This window comes from Botryllus schlosseri, chromosome 10 (genome assembly GCF_051294905.1).
Source record: "Botryllus schlosseri isolate E-star chromosome 10, Bs_hap1, whole genome shotgun sequence".
NCBI classification, from domain to species: Eukaryota; Metazoa; Chordata; class Ascidiacea; order Stolidobranchia; family Styelidae; genus Botryllus; species Botryllus schlosseri.
The window spans coordinates 19,093,170-19,111,619 of NC_137245.1; the positions used below are offsets into that span (position 1 = coordinate 19,093,170).

General features: G+C 41.7%; 2 protein-coding genes across 2 annotated transcripts; both read right to left on the reverse strand.

The window, feature by feature from the left end:
• Positions 1-1,134: 1,134 nt before the first annotated feature.
• Positions 1,135-4,709, reverse strand: LOC145448533 (protein phosphatase PTC7 homolog). The gene is made up of 7 exons (XM_080326941.1): positions 4,418-4,709; positions 4,173-4,352; positions 3,449-3,632; positions 2,180-2,374; positions 1,998-2,121; positions 1,813-1,942; positions 1,135-1,460 (listed from the first exon to the last, which is right to left on the reverse strand). The coding sequence occupies exons 1-7, from the start codon at positions 4,560-4,562 to the stop codon at positions 1,408-1,410; spliced, it is 1,011 nt and encodes a 336-aa protein (XP_080183067.1). The 5' UTR covers positions 4,563-4,709; the 3' UTR covers positions 1,135-1,407.
• Positions 4,710-7,186: 2,477 nt separating this feature from the next.
• Positions 7,187-15,305, reverse strand: LOC145448531 (uncharacterized). Its single transcript, XM_080326939.1, has 6 exons — positions 13,569-15,305; positions 11,427-11,614; positions 9,655-9,798; positions 8,319-8,382; positions 8,155-8,249; positions 7,187-7,773 (listed from the first exon to the last, which is right to left on the reverse strand). Exons 1-6 carry the CDS (start codon positions 14,041-14,043, stop codon positions 7,258-7,260), a joined length of 1,482 nt encoding a protein of 493 aa, XP_080183065.1. The 5' UTR covers positions 14,044-15,305; the 3' UTR covers positions 7,187-7,257.
• Between the last annotated feature and the right edge of the window lie 3,145 nt (positions 15,306-18,450).

Here is an 18,450-nt window from a genome sequence, read left to right on the forward strand (position 1 = left end):
CCGTCGAATATTACATTCGATAATAAATGAACGAAGGCCCGGAGTCACTTGTTCTCGTTGAACCCGCGAAACCTACATACCGCATACATATTTGTTTCGCGATTCACAACCTTTGAACTGGTGACGGCATAACTCTGAGGAAACCAGTTGCTTAGCTTTCCTTTCCTGCTGATAGGATTTTACTCTGCGGAATTTGGCGTCTCTCGAAGCGGGAGGTTTTGAAGATGGGGTTTTCCTTCTACTCATTGATAGAAGCGTTCATCTTATTTTTGAATGCAGTTGCTGTCCTTCACGAGGAGCGATTTCTCTCAAAATGGGGATGGGGCACGGACCAGAGTGTCGGCGGATTTGGTGAAGATCCTGGAATAAAGACGCAGTTGATAAACTTTATAAGATCAGTACGGACAGTGATGAGAGTACCTTTGATATTTGTGAACGTTTTAACTGTAATATCTCTTGTTCTATTCGGATGAAATTCGCATCGCAATTTTAACCTTCTGGTATGTGCTTGTTGACAGTCGATTTGTGCTTGTCATATCCTATTTAAATTGCTCACTGAGAAGATGGTTTACCAAGAATGTGTTGTGCCACTCGTATTCAAAGTCTCTTTATATATGGCGGAAATGCAAGTCGGTACTTTGCTGCTATTATATCGGAGTGCCATATAATATTTGACTTAGTTGACTTCAATCTTGTGGTCATTTGTGCGATTAACGGCATATCATAGTATATCGCAATGACACACGCGAGCCAACAGGTAGTCGAACTAGGTTTCTCACTATACTGATTTGATCCAAATCATGCATTACCGGTACTCATATAGTCAGAATTATTTTGTTTCGTTTTGCACGATGAAACAACTGTAGGTCCCAGCTGATGCCAAAAGGACAGACCAAATTACTATTATGAAGGCACACGATTTAGTCCTGAACCAAGTGGACTAGTCAATGACTCCGGAACTTTGTGTTCACTTATCCCACAAATTATGGCCACAACAACACCCTTCTCAACTCATCTGCCTCTCAATGTGACTTCTTGCCCAGACAATCTGAAACTGCCTGTTGCACGCTGAAACACTCCTCGATTTCGAGCATCTGCCATTGCAGCCTCTCAACTCTCTACCCCAGACCAAGGTGGTTGTTAACTTCCAAGTTTATTAATGAAATAAGAACAGCTCGTGGTGGACAACTCGTGTAGAATGAGATGATTGTTAAAAAGAATTCTCGTAATGTTATACACTGGTTACACTTAATTTGCTAACGCGTCCAGCATGTTCATTCCATACTCCGCAAATGCATTCGGCAACTTCCTTGGGATACGCAACAACTTCACAGTGAACTATGTGGGGAAAGGAACAATCTTGTAAGATATCTCGTTGGTGGCCCGACGATTTTAGGATCGATATTCTCATGTCCCGGCAACAAGCGAGAGCAGAATGGTTATGTCGTCTGGTTTTCCTCCTGCGAGAGATACAAACTGCATGTTTTCTGTCTATCAATAATATACACTATTAACTAGTATATTATAGTTTATTTAATATATATACATATATATTATATGATCAGTTCAAAGTAGGCTATGTCATTCATGTTGGGACATATGCATAAAAATAAGTTTCAAATTTCTCACTTAACGAGTGGGGATCAATTAATGGATTATTGGAATGGATAATGTAAAATTCTTGGATGAACATCTAACTTCTTGCATTCTGCAATGGAGATATAAAATTAGTACAGTTGGCGGCCAGGCGGGTAAGTTGACACGGAACGGTAGACCCAATGGTTCAAAACGCTTGTTAAGCTACTAACTCACCTGTAACATGGTAACCATTTTCCTTTGCTTGCTGTGCAAACGGGGACATGTAGTCCGGGTCATGCGATAGCTCTAGTGCCTGTTCCGCTATTCTCTTGACAGCAACCTCCAAGCTTTCAAGTTTATAGTCCTGGAAAAAAGCAAATTAAAGTAATCACATACAAGCACGGCGCTCATCGACTTACTTGTAGATTATTTAGCTCTTCCAATATCAAATTCTCGTCCATATTATCGAAGAGTCCATCGGTGGCAGTTACGATGATATCGCCGAGTTCAATCTCGCAACTTGACACGCTCGCGTCTTTAGGTCTTTATCAAAATGAATTACAGAATCAATTCATCAAGTCAAAGCTTGCGTTGTACTTACAAATCTGTGTGGACTTCGCCCCTTCTGTGCAACGGCGGGATGGAGAGTTGGAAAGGAGAATTGAAAAAATGCTGTTGTTCTTCCGATCTGAGTATGACCTTGCCTTTGCGAACCACCATAAACCCGGAATCTCCGAGATTGGCGGCGTGCAGTGTTTTCTTGAGGCGGTCCAGCATCACAATGCATGCAGTGCTGCTACCTGTTTCAAAGTCAAACCATGAAACTCAAAGTTTTCCTCAGGAGGTCATGAATTTTGATCAAAACTAATGTCTAGTAATTGATACAGGAAAAAATGAGTCAAGTGTGCCACTGTTATTTATATACTCCCACTAGCCTAGAGAAGAATGTGGATGTAGTCGTAGCTATCTTTGAAAATTCAAAGACTAGCTTTTAGATTTGAGTTGTCAAATGGAAAAGAAACGTTTGGATAAATTTGTGTTATTGATGCAAGTGAAGTTGGCACAGTAACGTGATGATTAGGGCCAGATTTTTTTGCAGTTAAATCCGTGGAAAGTTGCTTTTATTTTTGAAAAAAGTTGCAGAAGTTGCACTTTGACCACATTTTGTTCGGTTGACTAAAAAAATGGTAAATTTTCCGGCTCAGCTCCCGAAATACCCGTAAAAGCGTTACTTCGGTGCTGATTTACGGTGTTTCAGACGAATTTGGCCGTGTATTTCACCAAAATCGAAAATACTTTCATGAAAAATCGAGAAAGTTGCAAAAATTTGCATGGAAAAAATGGACAAAAGTTGAAAAAAGTTGCACTATAAGATTCCTTCAAACAGCTTAAAACAGCATTCTACATATCTTACGAGTATTTAGGAAGCTGCCGGAAGCTGTAAAAAAAAGTTGCAAAAACTTGCCCTAGTGATGATGTAGCCCCAGTATCACACATCTAACTTTTTCAACCAGTTACTAGAGTAATTTTTAGTTTTTACATTTCCTACTTTGAGTAGACTATTCTAGCATGTGCGTTTATGTTTACTCGAGTAGAAATTTATGCTGTTACTTTTATTTGAGTATCATGAGGGCTATTTTGACCACCTCTAGCCATCATTACATCGTATCCTAATACAGGTACGGTTTCATCATTCATGGCAAAGAATCTATATACTCCCAACAATTTGTGAACAATCATTGGTTTATTAGCAAATACTCATAATAGCTTTTAGAAATAATCATGTGGGTCTTCAGGCCGGGCTACCGCTATCGACAGTGAATTGCGACTCTAATTCGGTGCTTTGCACCTGCGACAACAGTGAAATAACCTGCCTTCAAGAGGTGCCTTATTATCAGCCATTTCGTCAAAACCATTTGATAGGAGTTCAACTGGGTCCGACGGGTCATACATCCCCGATTCCACTAACGTTTTACAGCTCTCCATGAGTTTTTGTGAAAAGAGAGATGGGTCGACGCCATAGTGTCTCCAGCCCCCCACCCCGTCGGCAACACCTGAAAAATGATATTACGATCAACTACAATTAATCATCTAGGTGGGTTAAAAATTAGGGCTCACAAAAATAGATCAATATCTCGCCGTTTATCAAAAACTGAAGTGAAATGACTCGAGTCTTGGAGAGTGAGCTTTCGCCTATTTCAATATATTTTGTAAATTAGACTCCAGAGCGAGTGCCACCCATGGTGGTTAACCACTAGCCTAGTCAAATAAGTCACAAGCTGAGTCACTTACACATAGACATCATCACCCTTGTACTGTTATGCTACATAATCATGAAAATGTAGAATATGTTCACACCGTAAGTTAATTTAATTCTCGGTGTGTCATCAATGGCCGTAATTGCAGCTGATGCTTCAGTTGAACGCTTGTATTTGAGTATCACTCACGAGACGACCAACAACGCAAAGTTGACTCTGTCACGCGAAAAAAGCTCCTATCACGCAGGATTTATTTCAAAAAAAGGACGGAGATTCCATACCGGTAATTAAGGTAGGCCTACGGTATAACAATATGCTATACAAATAAATGCTCACCAAGAACATCAGCGGAATTTTGAGTGGATACAAAATATGCGTCGTCCCCATACAAGCAGTTTCCAAGTAGCGCTGACTGAGCAGGTTTAGAAATGGGTCTATGATTTCGCGGAGTATGCATCTTAGAAAATCCGCATACTGCCGTCACCAAGCGACATGGGTAAGATTTTCCGACTGAATCTGGAAATATATTGAGTGTAAGCAGGCTATACTGTCAGTGTCAGAGGTCAATTGTTTTTACTCACCTATCGCTGGTTGCTTTGAATAGAATCGAGATATCAACCGAGGAGACCATGATGTTATTGCAGGAATACAGCCTAATTCACCTTGAGTGATAGAATTGGCTACTGCCCGCACTAGCACCCTGCTGTAGGTGACAACTGAAAACATCCTACCGCTGCATCTTCTTCCGATAACACTTCAGATAATCAAAATATGCGCACCGGGATATTTATGATTATCCAACTACAGCATTACAAAAACAACTCTGGATGATAACCTCTGGGAAAATCAAAGTGAAGATACACGGTCAGTAGGTGTACAAGTTGAGGCATCGTAATGAACCAGCATCTGATAAAGGTGTAATATAGCTATTGCAAATGTAGAGTTCAATTTATATAGACTTCGGTGGTAAATATAATCTAACCGTACTGGGCCATTACATAATGCAATTTTTATCACACCCTGATCCCAGCTGTCCGTTTCAACTATCGAAAGACGGTAGTCAATCTACCACTGCGATTTACCATTTTTCAATACTACATTGAAAATACGGGTTATACTGTTCTCAACATGACACTGTGGGCTGTGGTTGATGGTCAAATACAAACTCAAAAACGTGGCTGACCTCTGGCAAAGTCACAACAGAGCGATGCAATGTAAACATAATATACTATTCAACCATGCGTTACAAGCCGACGGGAAACAAAGTATCATCTTTCTTTTTCGCAACAAGCAAATCCTTGAGCAGACATTGAAGGGCATCTATAACGACGTGATAAGTCTGCTCGCATACATTATGACGCATATTGCATTACGTCATGGTTCTCTTTCATCACGAATGTCAGTTGATGACGCATTACAATGTACACTGCAAACATGAATATAAACAAGAATAAGACGGCTATGGTGATTTTTGAGAATTACCTACGATATTGTGTTAATTACATGCTAGTTCATGGCAAATATATGCGTAAAGCTACGAATATTTGATTTCATTTCCACCGGTATCGGACACACGAGGGCAGTATTTGCTAATATGGGGTTTTCCCTACAATGCGACCACTGCGACCCGCTTTGCGGATGTATTGTAAATTAGGATGAGGTTAGATTTAGAGTGGGCAAATTAAGGATAGAGTGAGTTATCAACACTACAGTCTAATAGTGGGTCTCTCTCTGCTTCAACACAAGTATGTGTGTTTTAAGGGCCTGGATACTGGACATTCAATGTGAGATAGCTAACAAAATTCCGGTTAAATGGTAATAAGTGTTGCCGGTTGGCGGTTGCTGTTGGTCCAGACTCAAAGTGCTGGGATTGGTGGCAACGTCACGCGCAACGTTCCGTTTCATTACTTGATTATTCTATGCAAGAAACCCTTCTGTGACGCGCAAGTTAGTGCCGAAATCATTGCTTCCAGTCTGGTTTTTGGCTAGGTTTCAATGCTGAATTTACTTCTCTCGTCAAGTATAATTACCATTTTGTCCTTGCATAGGCTATACGATTCATTTGTCGTATGGTTGTTGATTTCCTGCTGCATCTTCTCATTATTCCTTGAATTTTATGCGGTTTCAATGGCCATGTCTGTATGTGCAATTGCCGGTCCGGATTTACAGCGACTGATATTGACTCCACCTTTTTGCGATCATTTTACCTGTCACAGTTGATTGACTATAAAAATCATGTAACTTCAGTAATTTAGGGTTGCTGTAATTTAGTCATCGTAAAAATTCTTCTGTTCAATATGCAATATTTGCATCCGTAAATGTCCATGATTATTTCCAGCTGTACCCATCAAACCTCAAAACAATGAATATTACACCTTACCTAGCATACCATGTTACAGAACTTGGTTATTTGTTATTTATGGCCTTTTCACTTAGTCCTATCATTTAGTCTCATTTGATGGCCCAAAACATGGACACAAGGCACAAATGAACTAAAGGGCACGTTTTTCTGGCTGCAGCTTCCCTATTTGTAGTCAATTACGATTCTCTATTTCATCCCTACTGGAATCTCGTTATCTTGGTACGTTTTGCCTAATATAGCAGGTGAGCAGCGATGATTCTCCAAGTTAATGTAATTTAATAAAAAATGAATAAAAAATAAAGAAGACTGTGAGCACAGGACACCGATTCTATACAGGTTTTATCATGATGAACATGCTTGACAATACCTATACTGGTATAAGCCCTACCTTTACCAGTATAGTTATATATATCGTTTGTAAGTTGATTTTTGTACCAAGGAAATATGCCATGATTATCATAGTTTTGCGGGCTTGCAGCATCGGCCCCTATAGCTGGAAATGGAATTCCCATAGTGCATGATCTGGTCTCAAATTGAAGTCGAAAGTGTGAAAAGCATTTTGACAGTTTCCTCAGAAAGTCGCTGTATTCGAACTGCAATTCAAAGTTTTTCATGAAAGTTTCATTCCAGCAATCGACCTCTCTCTGCTTTATGTGACCCGTCAAGGCTTCTTAGCCATTTGCACAATTTCTGACACGTATTAGCGTACTAGACTGTTGGTCTCTTGACGCTGCCAAGACGGAAGATGAACTTTTATTGTTGTCAGCCGATTCTATTTCACTTCTTCAAGTAATCTACTTCAAAAAATCGCTGGTACTCCTATCTGTGATTGTGCAGAAATTTGTCGCAATTCTTCCACTTGTACTTGAGTTCCGTTAATGACTGCTTTGACAAGCTCCAATTGAGTGTGTGGTCAGATCATTCTGATTCGGTGTTTATATTGGCCACTGGCCTGCTGGATCAGCAATGGCATTCTTAGTCGAAGCAGTTGTTTGATTTTTCATATGTATTTTGAGGAACAAATGAGAGAAATTGCAGCAAATACAGACGATTGAAATATCATAATCCTAGCGCCGCAGCGTGTTTAGCGGCTTTCATCCGCAAACTATTGATTGTGATGCTGTTGTCGGTAGCGGCGGGTAACATTGTAGATTTCACATCTAAAAAAGACATTGTTTTGTTTTGCGATGCTTCCGTTGGCGCTGCTTCGTCCGCTTTCAACTCTCCGAGGCTGTGTATGGACGGTAAACGCTGAGGCAAGGTGGCGTAATAGTTCAAGAGCGTGGACTGAGCTAATGCCGAGATTCTCGCTTGCAAATTGCTATTATCAACGATATTGCCGGGGAAGTAATAGGGTAACGGATGATTGTTTAAGAAGAAGTAAGGATTTAAAGGCGTCGCGGGAATCGGCAATTGGGGTAACCCAGAGGCTAGGGCCGGAGCTGGCACTGGGTTGTGCATGCCGTAGACTTGATTGTGTATTCTTGACCATGCGCTCGACGTCAGGTAGTTTTCCAGGTAATTTGATGCCCTTCCGGAATAGTGATGAGTTCTTTCCGATGATTGCGGTGGTGACTGCAAAGTAATGGGAATGTGAAAAGGCCTGTTCAAGTGAAATGCTGACAGCACTCAGTGTATAGAAATTGGATGTAATGAAGTCATGTAATTCGTGCTTAGTAATATTGGCAGATGTTGTCGAAGTAGACAGCATTCCTACGCTAGAAGAAGTAAAAGTAATGTGAATTTCGACTCGATTACAAGGGAAAGTAGCCAACTTTTCCTCCCATATATTCATCCTGGTTGTGATATGGTATCGGACTTCATTTTAGCGTAATTTCAAATCACTAGATGGCGGTATGGGGCTTCGAAATGGGCAATCGGAAATCGCTGATTTGATTACAAGTAGCGATTACGAAACATAATGAAGTAATAAGCAAATGTGATGATTTTACTGACTTGAACTCGCGTTGTTGGTCGATTCGCGGTCATGTTCAAGTAGGGCGCGATCCTACATTCGCTCATTCCGATATCTGATCCGCCGATCATAATTCCTGAAATAGCAGAGGGCGTTACAGTAAGGTTCAGTCCGGCAAAAGCACTTGTGATATTCGACGGTTTACCTGCGGTTTTGTGTATTTGGTTTTCTTGCTTTCGACACTTGGCTCTCCGGTTTTGGAACCACACCTATGAACGTACGTTCGGTGATTAAACTTAACCACAGACGAAGATGATAGCTAGCTAAGTAACCGAAACGTGCGATATCGATTAAGTTGAACATGAGTTGCAGTTGCAGTAACCTGTGCCTTACACATTTTTCCTCAATGATTAGTGGTCAGCGGTCATTGACAATGACAACGCAATCTCGTATATTTATAGCGTCTAAACGTCGCGCCAAATAACTTCATAATTTATATTACCCTCGTATGCCACATCGTAGCATGGATTTATTTCCAACACTCGAATCGGCGCATCGTACTCGGTGTCCGGTCAATACCGAGAAAACCATTACCGAGAATGCCATTACCGAGAATAGACACCACCGAGAATTGACATTACCGAGAATGGACACCACCGAGAATGGACATTACCGAGAATGGACACCACCGAGAATGGACATTACCGAGAATGCAATATATGCAATGCAGGCATGTTATGCACATGAACAGGCCGTGTGTGTGCACCACGGCGTTGCCACATTCGGTATCGATACTCAGGTATAAATTTCTCGACAACGTCAGTCCCAGTAAGCTATATTCTTGACATTGGCCATTCTCGGTAATGTCCATTCTCGGCGGTGTCCATTCTCGGTAATGACCATTCTCGGTAATGTTCATTCTCGGTAATGTCCATTCTCGGTAACAGCATTCTCGGTAATGTTCATTCTCGGTAATGGTTTTCTCGGTAATAGTATAGAACCATCGTACTCGTACATAGGTAGAAAAAACGGTTGTTTCATTCACGGATACCGTTCCAGATTTGATCTTTCGATGTGAATGTTTAGTTCACTCGACTCTCGTTTCGACATTTTATGACTTCATAGTTGATTGCAAAAATCTTAAATCCCGTCTAAATTCGTATTCACTGTCCATTTTTGTCAACAGTTGATAATCGGGCTCGACAACGTCTGGCGAAATAAAGTGTTTTGTCTCGGGCCTTATAGACAGTATTATATTATTAATATGCTGACCGTAGAACGAAAGTGAATTCTATTGAAAGTCGAAAGATCACGAATCATAATACATAAAATAGGCCTGGTGTAAAGTGACCTATGTACGGTACGTGCAGTCGAAACACCGAGATTACTAAATAAACTGCGCCGACCCGGGTATGGAGTCAGGTGAGCACAAATATTATTTTTGCCCTGTATTTCGGCAACGATGTGATATAATATTGATGTTAATTGTATATCGTAACTTGACGTGCACCTGCGCGGTGCGTACACGCGATATTTCGTACCTGCACCCGTCCTTCCGTAAGGCCCAATCTTTTGCTCAATTCCTCGCGCATGAAGGCATCCGGGTAGTGCGTCTCCTCGAATAGTCTCTCCAGCTCGCCCAACTGCTCCAGGGTGAAGTTTGTTCTACTGCGCCGTTGCTTTGTCTAAACGTAACGGGAGATTTTTATTTGCAATTAGCGTCACTCACAGTGGAAAGTGTCTTAATGTCATTATGGCGTCATATCGCTCCTGCTTCATATTATTAAAACCCAAAGTTTAGCGTTGCTCGCATCTATACTAGGAAGCGGTAGGTAGCGTTTTCACCCACCAATACTTCGGACTTTTAGTGCTGATTTAGGCCAAGCTCAGTAATTGCGATTGCGTGGATTGATTTTTAGATTATTCCAATTTCATATACTCGCAGCTATAACAGTTTTTAGGTACAACTATAGTATTTACTCTTTACACTTTGGATTTTGAAAAATATAAAGTAGTATTGGGATGGATACACACGCTTGTACGCAATTGCCTTAGCAAATGGGCGAATTAACCCCGGTGTCACGGTAACCGAATATATTCTCGGAAATCGCACCTTTCTGTAACGCCCGCGGTCATTTTGCGTTAATCGCTAATAGATGGCGCATTGCGCAGTGCGCACCCTGCAAATTCGGACGTGACCATCTCCGTCATGCGAACCGTCGACAAAATCTACGTTTTGAAAATATCTACTTGGTACTGCTCAGATATTCATATTTTACTTCCACTTACAGTCGTTTTGACATGTCTTTGTAATTGTGACTTTTACTTGTAATGGAGTAGAATTCACGGCATTATTGCATTCCCCGGGAAGTCACTTCAACGGCTTGTCTTAAACAATAAAATGCTTGGTAGGGTCGGTAATAGTCCCACTGTGCGTCACATTGTTTTCAATAGGCCTGCGCCGTTAGGGTCGCATTTAAACCAAATGGTATTTAAAACACTTCGTTTAAAACGTGTTTTAAAAAATGCCCTTTAAAAGCATTGTGTTTTTTCAAGCGTAGTATAATTATGTCATTATTGTGTGAATATTTTCGAAAAAACATGTAGCCTACTGTTAGCCTACGGACGATTTGCATCCAATATAATCGACGTATACGACGTGGGGTGGCGGTAAACCCCGTAATCGTCGTGGGTTGAACAGTGATAGCGTGTAGAGTAGATATAGATCGATGGTACGGAATGGGTGTTCTGATGACCGCCGACCGTAAAAATGCTGCATAACGATTTAGTCGCGGTTGAAGATATTTTTTGTCTCTTTATGAAAGTGGTCGGGAGCCTCTTTCGTCGAAGGAGCAATATTCACCCGATCTTTTCAACGTCAATCCACTGTGACAATTGAGGAAATAAAAGCATGTTTTAAACAAGGGCCTGGCTTTAAATCTGCTTGTCTTAAATGCAACCCGAAGCGCCGTCATCGAGTTTTATACGTGTAAAATAGGGTTACCATATTTTGGAATCGGGAAAGTAGGACACACTTTCAAAATTCTCAGATCGAGAATTGTGGAGTGAAATTCGGAAAGAGTGGTAAATTTTTCCCGACTTCGTGGTGGGTTGACTAAAAAAAAGTCACGACTTTCGTTCTTCGGATCACAAGTTTCCAATTTAGCGTCATTTATGCCCATTTCTTAGCTCTAAAAGCTGTAAAGGAGAACGAATTCCCAAAAAGGAGGATATTTTCAATAACCTTAAAAAGGGGGACAAATCCTCCTAAAAGAGGACGTATGGTAACCCTGGTGTAAAATCATTAACTCACAGCAATGGGTTGACTGTCGACGCTTCGTTTGTCCGCGTTTTCGCCGTCACTGGTGCATTCCGACATTTCGTCTGAGGGCGACCGCATCATGCCGTCGCTCCGATGCGTCTCGTGTCGGGAGTCGAACCGTTTCGCCGACGATAGCTCCGTGAGCAAACTGATGGGGCCTGGCGGTGTAGGGAAACGGTCTGCGAGATGAAATTACGGGTGTAAATTTTGGGTATATATCTGACGCCTGCATAGACACGGTTATTGCGTAGGTCCCGGTGTATAGTGCCGTGTGACATTATGGATTCTGAAGCCGATATTCAGAGGAACGCCCCCAACTCTGACTCAAGTCGCGCTTCAAGAGAACAGGCTGCGTCCAACTCAATTGGAGTAGAGATTTCGTATTCAGAGGAAAATCTGTCTTTAAACAATATGTCGTTATATCAGCGGTCGCCAACTCGCGGACGCGGGGCACTTTGTGCAAATTTCGTAGAGGCAGCCGCCCGCGGGCCACAGGAATTCACTATCGAGGTAAAATGGGCCACACAGTTTAGCTGTTTTAAAACTTTACGTCAGCGCAACGCTGTGTTCTCAAACATGGATGGCGGGCATCGTTTGTCGTAACCACAAATGAAATAATATTTTATTTAAAAAAAATCCAAATACAACGAAAAATATCATGGTCATCACTTGCATTCTATTTGAACCATGAGCCGCGCTACGTGACAACGCTTTCGGCGACTAAAGCATTGAATTGGGGTTAGCTAGACATATATTTGCTGGAAAACTATCTCCTCGCAAAGCTTCATCTTGTGGAGCAGCCTCAAGTCGTTTTCTAAGCGTCAAGTTCTAGGCAATGTTTGCGCTATTGTACGTCAAGACAATATGCCCATGCCCACCAATCCATGTCAGCTACTTCCCCCTCCATGGAATGCTATTGCTATCGCCGAAGCCGTATCAGCCTTGAGGAATAATGCTGTTGGGCCTTTGGGCGCATGAGAATAGCTTATTTTTGAACAACAACAGCAATATTTTAAAACTGAAATCCCAATTTCAGCATTTCAAAATGCTTTACTAAGTGTTTTCCCGAAATCTCAAATACGGTCGCGGTCGCGGGCCGCGTGTTGTGACCCCTGAATAATATGATGCTATTCGAGGCGATGCCGTCCCTTGTGTCGTGTCGGCTAACAATACTCGGCGTGCATGAACTGTCAAGCTGCGACTTATGTGTTTAATTCCTTTCAGGGAAAATTATTACTGATATCGATATGTTAGAATGTACCTAGCTGATTTTGATAGCACCGTGGTCCGTGGAATACCTCGTCGTATAAATATTTCATCTGGCGCGCGGAAATCGGCGGATTCAATTTGTTCACTTACTCTTGCAGATGAAGTGGTACATTATTCTACATTCAAAACTATATATCAACGCGTTACCGCCTCGAATAGATCCGAGTATGTGTTAGCTCAATGTTGACGGGGATGTGAAAATTTCACTGGTGTAGAAAGACGCCTTATCACATTTTTCGGCATGACACCGGTGACAGAAATAAATCCCCATAAAATGCGTATATCTTGAAAATACTGTCGACCACAAGGATTTGAGCGCGAGTGGGTAACCAACTTTGAGGCCAGCGAAGTGAGAAAATGTTGTCCGCACATTCGTGAATTTCAACCAATAGTGATCCCAGAAAATCAGTGTCCCAATTATTTTCATTCCCTTATGCTTTGTATGACTTCTTGGAGGTACATAACTTCAATATACAAGTGAATAGTATATTCATATTGAAATAAATCTATGCTTTGTCTGTAGCTAGTAATTCCTGCAATTATTTCATTCGCGAATACCATATTTCACATTGACGAGCAATGGTAATCCGCTACGGCTACATCAAGTTCGTGGTTATGGGATATTATTGCTAACTGGGCGGATCACTCGGTGCAAGGAATCGCAGGTGTCTATAGGCGCCTAGCCATATAAATTTGAGTCGTAGTATCGTCTGTAAATATATCTCTATCGCCGTATAAGTGACGATTGCAGAGTCTGATAAACTTCTCCTTAGCCCGTTCCATCGCAAGGTTTACCTACAATAATTCCTGTCGAATCGTATCCTCTACTTAGATCATTAGATAGAATCACAATAAATAGCCAACCTCCTAGCTTCATCTCCTTCTTGGCAACGTTGAACGCTTCAGCGACTTTTTTGCCTTTGTCTGTGGTGCAGTTATCGGTTAGTCCGCTTTTCCAGTAACTTCCGGAGCTCGCTGTGGTGCCATTATGAAAGTTTCGGTACCTTTGTGACGTTAGGTATGCGTCGTACGGCTTCGCTCTGTTGCGGGCGTCGTTCGTTTGAACGAACCCAACTTTACAGTTCCAATGCTGAAAGAAATGATCTTGCTCTCGCGATGATGCAGTTGCCGCTGCTTGCGTATGGTATTTTGCTGTTGCTATCGCCCGGTCAGGTGATCTATCGGGTGATTTCGCTCGGCTGTCCGTCATGTTCCACATGTTCTTGACGTGAACGCTGGTACTCGCGCCGTCGATGTTTTTTGCGCGGCTGGCCGGCTCTGAGCACGGGCAAGGATCGCTAGATGCGTTTTCTATCCCGATCACGTCTTCATCCGCCATTTTGCTCTCAGTAAGACGTTATAAACTATGATACACCTTGACCAATGAGAAAAGTGAATAAATAGAAGTTATGTATTACAGGGTACATTAAAACAGCAAGTTGCGAAGCTGTCAACTACAGATAAAAGGCCTATGAGCACAAATCGTTTCGCGATGTTCCGACTGAGTTCACTGGTAATACATCTGTGAAATCGTTCGCAAATTGAAGGTTGAAAGTTAACAGAAAGAACGTAGCCAAAGATATCGCAGATCATAACAACATTAGCCTTTTTTGACCCCTGTCTTAGACCAATATCTATTATACGATAATTTTTGTAGCGACATTTCGCAACTTGACAATACCGTACGTATCCCTAACTCGCCCGAAAGTCCATTGTAATGGAACGGACCGCGAGCTTGAATCGTGCCTGTATACGGGCTGTAAGGTGTTGCGTTTCTTGAAACTCTATTTACCCGTAGTTATATAGCATTTCGACCACTTAGCATTGCTACTTGTCTAAATATAACTTTGAGAAGAATTCTCGACGGGACAAGGTATTACTCTTCGTGTGAGCGATTGATATCGCCCCGATTTTTGGCTAGTACTCACAGACTCAAGTGCTAATGACACAATGAATTCTACTCATGATGGTAAACAATATTTGATAAACATACTTTCGCCCAATCTCGTTTCATTAAACGAAAAAACAAAAATTTGCTTTTCTCAATAAGTCAGCCTTTCATGTGCCGCGCCTCGAATTGCTCTCTGTCTGGTCTGGTAGTCCAGATGGATTTCGTGGCTACTGCCCGATATTGACTCAGTTACGTGCTGATAAAGTGAAGACTCTTGCAATGAACACGTGACCCTGCGTAATAACTTTAATTTCGCTATCTTTTCGGTTTGAAGTGTGTTAGCCCCGTTTTACATTTTTTCGTAATTATTCTGCGCTGTGTCAGTAGGGCCGTAGCATTTCTCTTTTTGCGCTTACGACTGATATTTGGTCGCGTATAAGCCTTCAACAGAAGCATGCTTCCACTTTAGGGCGAGCCCTTTCTCTAATGCCCATGAATTACAACTTCGTTAGCCTGTCTACGATATCGATTTTCTGTCTGGGTACCACTTCAAGGCATTGTGTCAAAATCTTGTAACGATTCGACTACGGGGGAGCTGGACTCCGTTACATCGACATATCGCATATGACACTCAATTAATCGCGACGCGAATACTCGCATGTATTTTTATACTCCTGCGATGTGGCATATGCCAATATCTGTGTAATTTTTAATGGAAAACGCCAACTTTCATACCCTTCTAATCAGTTCTTCGGCTCGATTGGCAGCTTCGCTTGAAAATATTGTTACCTCTCTAAAATGATGGCGGTCAATCAATTTGATATTGCCCCGCTAATGCGTTTCCTGCGCCTGGATTGATGCGATTCATATATTATTTGATACCTGAAAAATACGGGTACGATCGCCGGCGATGCGACGCCGCAGCTCGCCCGCTGTGCGTTCCTTGGCGCGCCTTCGGCTCTTTTGAAAAAAGTCCGTACGTAATAAAGTTATTGGTAATATATTATCCCGTGGGACTTTTGCTCGGTGTATCTTGATTTGTAACGACGCTTGTTTCGCCTGGTCGGTAGACGTTTTGGATACAGCTTTATTCTGCCTTACCGCATCATAAACTCGTTAGGCGATCCCGGGAAGGTTAAGAAGTTTTGCGATTAATTTACGGACCATACTTTCTCGGAATTGGAAAACCGAACCGTCTATGTCGCCGAGACATTAAGACTGGATCGCGGTATCATAATGTGACAAGATCTGAATTTAATACCACACTCTATCTGATTGATATTGTACGGTAATTATATACGGCAGGGTCGTCCAAATGTCCAAACATTTTGGGACGCGGGCCAAATGCAAAAATTTAGATCATGGCGCGGCCACACACTCCATATCAGTCATAGCCAGGGCGCCTGGGAAATGATAATAAATGAATTGAATAAGCATCAATAAATAGAAAATAAACAAGGTTCTGACCTTGGACAGATCCTCGATTATTCGAAATTTCATGCTGGTGACGTCATATTTGGTGATACGATTGTTGATGTACAATGTTCTTTCCAATTGTCTACTAGTTTCACTGACGATTACCCCAGACGAGTGTCAGCCTAAACTATTCGGGTTCATTTCAACATGAATATTCGATTGTATATTGGACAGAACTATATATATGGCATAATACTTTTGCCATTCAAAAAGTTGCCGCTCAGACATGCGTGGGTCAGTTAGATGAATTCGCCGAAAATGTTTCAGCACTTGGTGCGGGCCAAGAATCACATATGGGTCGTGCTTTGGACATCCCTGTTACAGGGGGAGTGGTAATCGTTGCGGCGAAGCCATAGGGACAAGAGGCGGACTCCTACCCGTAAATTTAGTGTTTGTGCGTTGTGACATCGTGTTGACCCGTAAGGTCGCACTGTATATGTATGACATCGGTGACTTTTGCCCCCTCCAATTTTGTATTCCGCAACGGTTCGTGAATAGAGGGCAGAGAAATAACAATTTGCTAAAACGCCCATGCCCAATGTTCATTTTACTTCGTCTCGTCAAAAACCCGAACTCCGGAAAGTGACGTCACATTGCACCGGTGCCGTTGTTTTTCTGATTGCCCTTTCCCACTTCTTACGGGCAGGACACTCAATGTACTATGAATTTTGTTAATCTTGATATTGAACCTGTTCGGAGAAAGGTGAAATAAATTTTCAGCCATGCCCAATTGCCCATTGCCCACATATGAGATTCGGGTGATCAGTGCTCGATGGGCAGGCGATTGCGAATATATATATATGAATATATTGTTTGCTGATATATTGAAGTTCTGAACTTCCAAAAGCCTATACATATTTTTCACGGGTAATTCAGTTCTATGGCACATTTTGCGTGTAGTTTTCCGCAAAATTACAACGTTCTCGTAGCTTATTTTGTACATTTGTTCGTTGACAATTGACTGGTAGTCGCACTGGTTTTACCGCTTTTCAATTTGGTGGCGGACCTGGCGGAGTACTGTGTGCTTTCATGCATCCCCGTACGACCACCTTATTATTCTCAAAAGATGAAGTAGCCTAATTCCCGTTACGGAGGCTTGACGGCTATTCGCTTGACTGTGTACATCAGGGTTAGGGCATATCAGTGTGGTGCGTTACTGAAAACCGACTATTAGATACGCGGTCTATGTTGATTAGTCCCGGTCATATCGGTGAAATATGCTTCATTTGAGGGCTGTAACGTAAGTTGTGTTAATATCAGTGATGTTTCTACACCAACCCGATGGATTCGGACACTAATTAAACAAACGCTGTAATTCATAAACGTATATCGATTAATATATAGTTAGCTTCAAATTTTAATTTGAGAGGGCGGGTGTATAACTGTATATATCTATCAGGGGAATTATGCCATAATCAATAATGATTCTCGACAAGATGGGCTGGCCAAAAAATTGCGACAATATAAAACTATAGCCAGCCTTCGCTTATTGAGGTGAGTACTTCATCGTTACATTACAGCGGTAGGTCCCAAACGTTAACTGTATTGCAATGTAAATTATATAGATGTACAATCGTACAAATACGATCATAAGTGGCCTACATTGCATGCGTTATAATGACTTCTATACCGAGCTTTTCGCTGACTTGCTTCAATTCTGTTGGCGACGGTATGGTTTGAAGATCTGTTACGTCATAGGCTCCTCACTATCGGTCGCAGGCTGCGAAACTAACGCAAACTCAATTTCACGCGCTCTGTAGATATTGTCGTTACACTGTGCAAAATTTCATGCTCATAAATTGCGAAGAATCGCTCTAGGTAACCTTTTCAATGTGTAACAACGTTCTGAGTATCTTCTTGAATCGGGCTAACCAGCTAAATACACCAATGTACATTGTACACTGTATGTGGGTGCCACATGCATGCTTAGTTCTGCATATAGAGGGATGATTTACCGAAATAATATTAAGTTGTATTTGCATATGAAATCACGGTCTTTCCTGGATCACGCAGCAACCAGTTATGTTAAGCTTATTAGAATCTCCGCTGCGTAATTGTTCGACTAACTACATTATCGAAATCCATTCAGTACCGAGACGAATGCTTTGTATCTGTAACTGATGAACTTCCTACATTTTCAAATCCTTGTTGTTACTCTAAAGACTTCAACGCCACTGCGGTCAGTGTATCGTGGGAACTGCGTTTAATTCACTAATATTCATAAACACGGTTCTCATAGCAACAACGTAGCAAAATTCTCATGACCCAACTTTTGTCAGTTTCAGTTGGTTTGATCTTTAGCGATAGGGCAGTGCAGGACACTTTTATGAGATCGGTACATGTGAATTGGATGTCTTATTGTCAGCAATCGTCCAATTT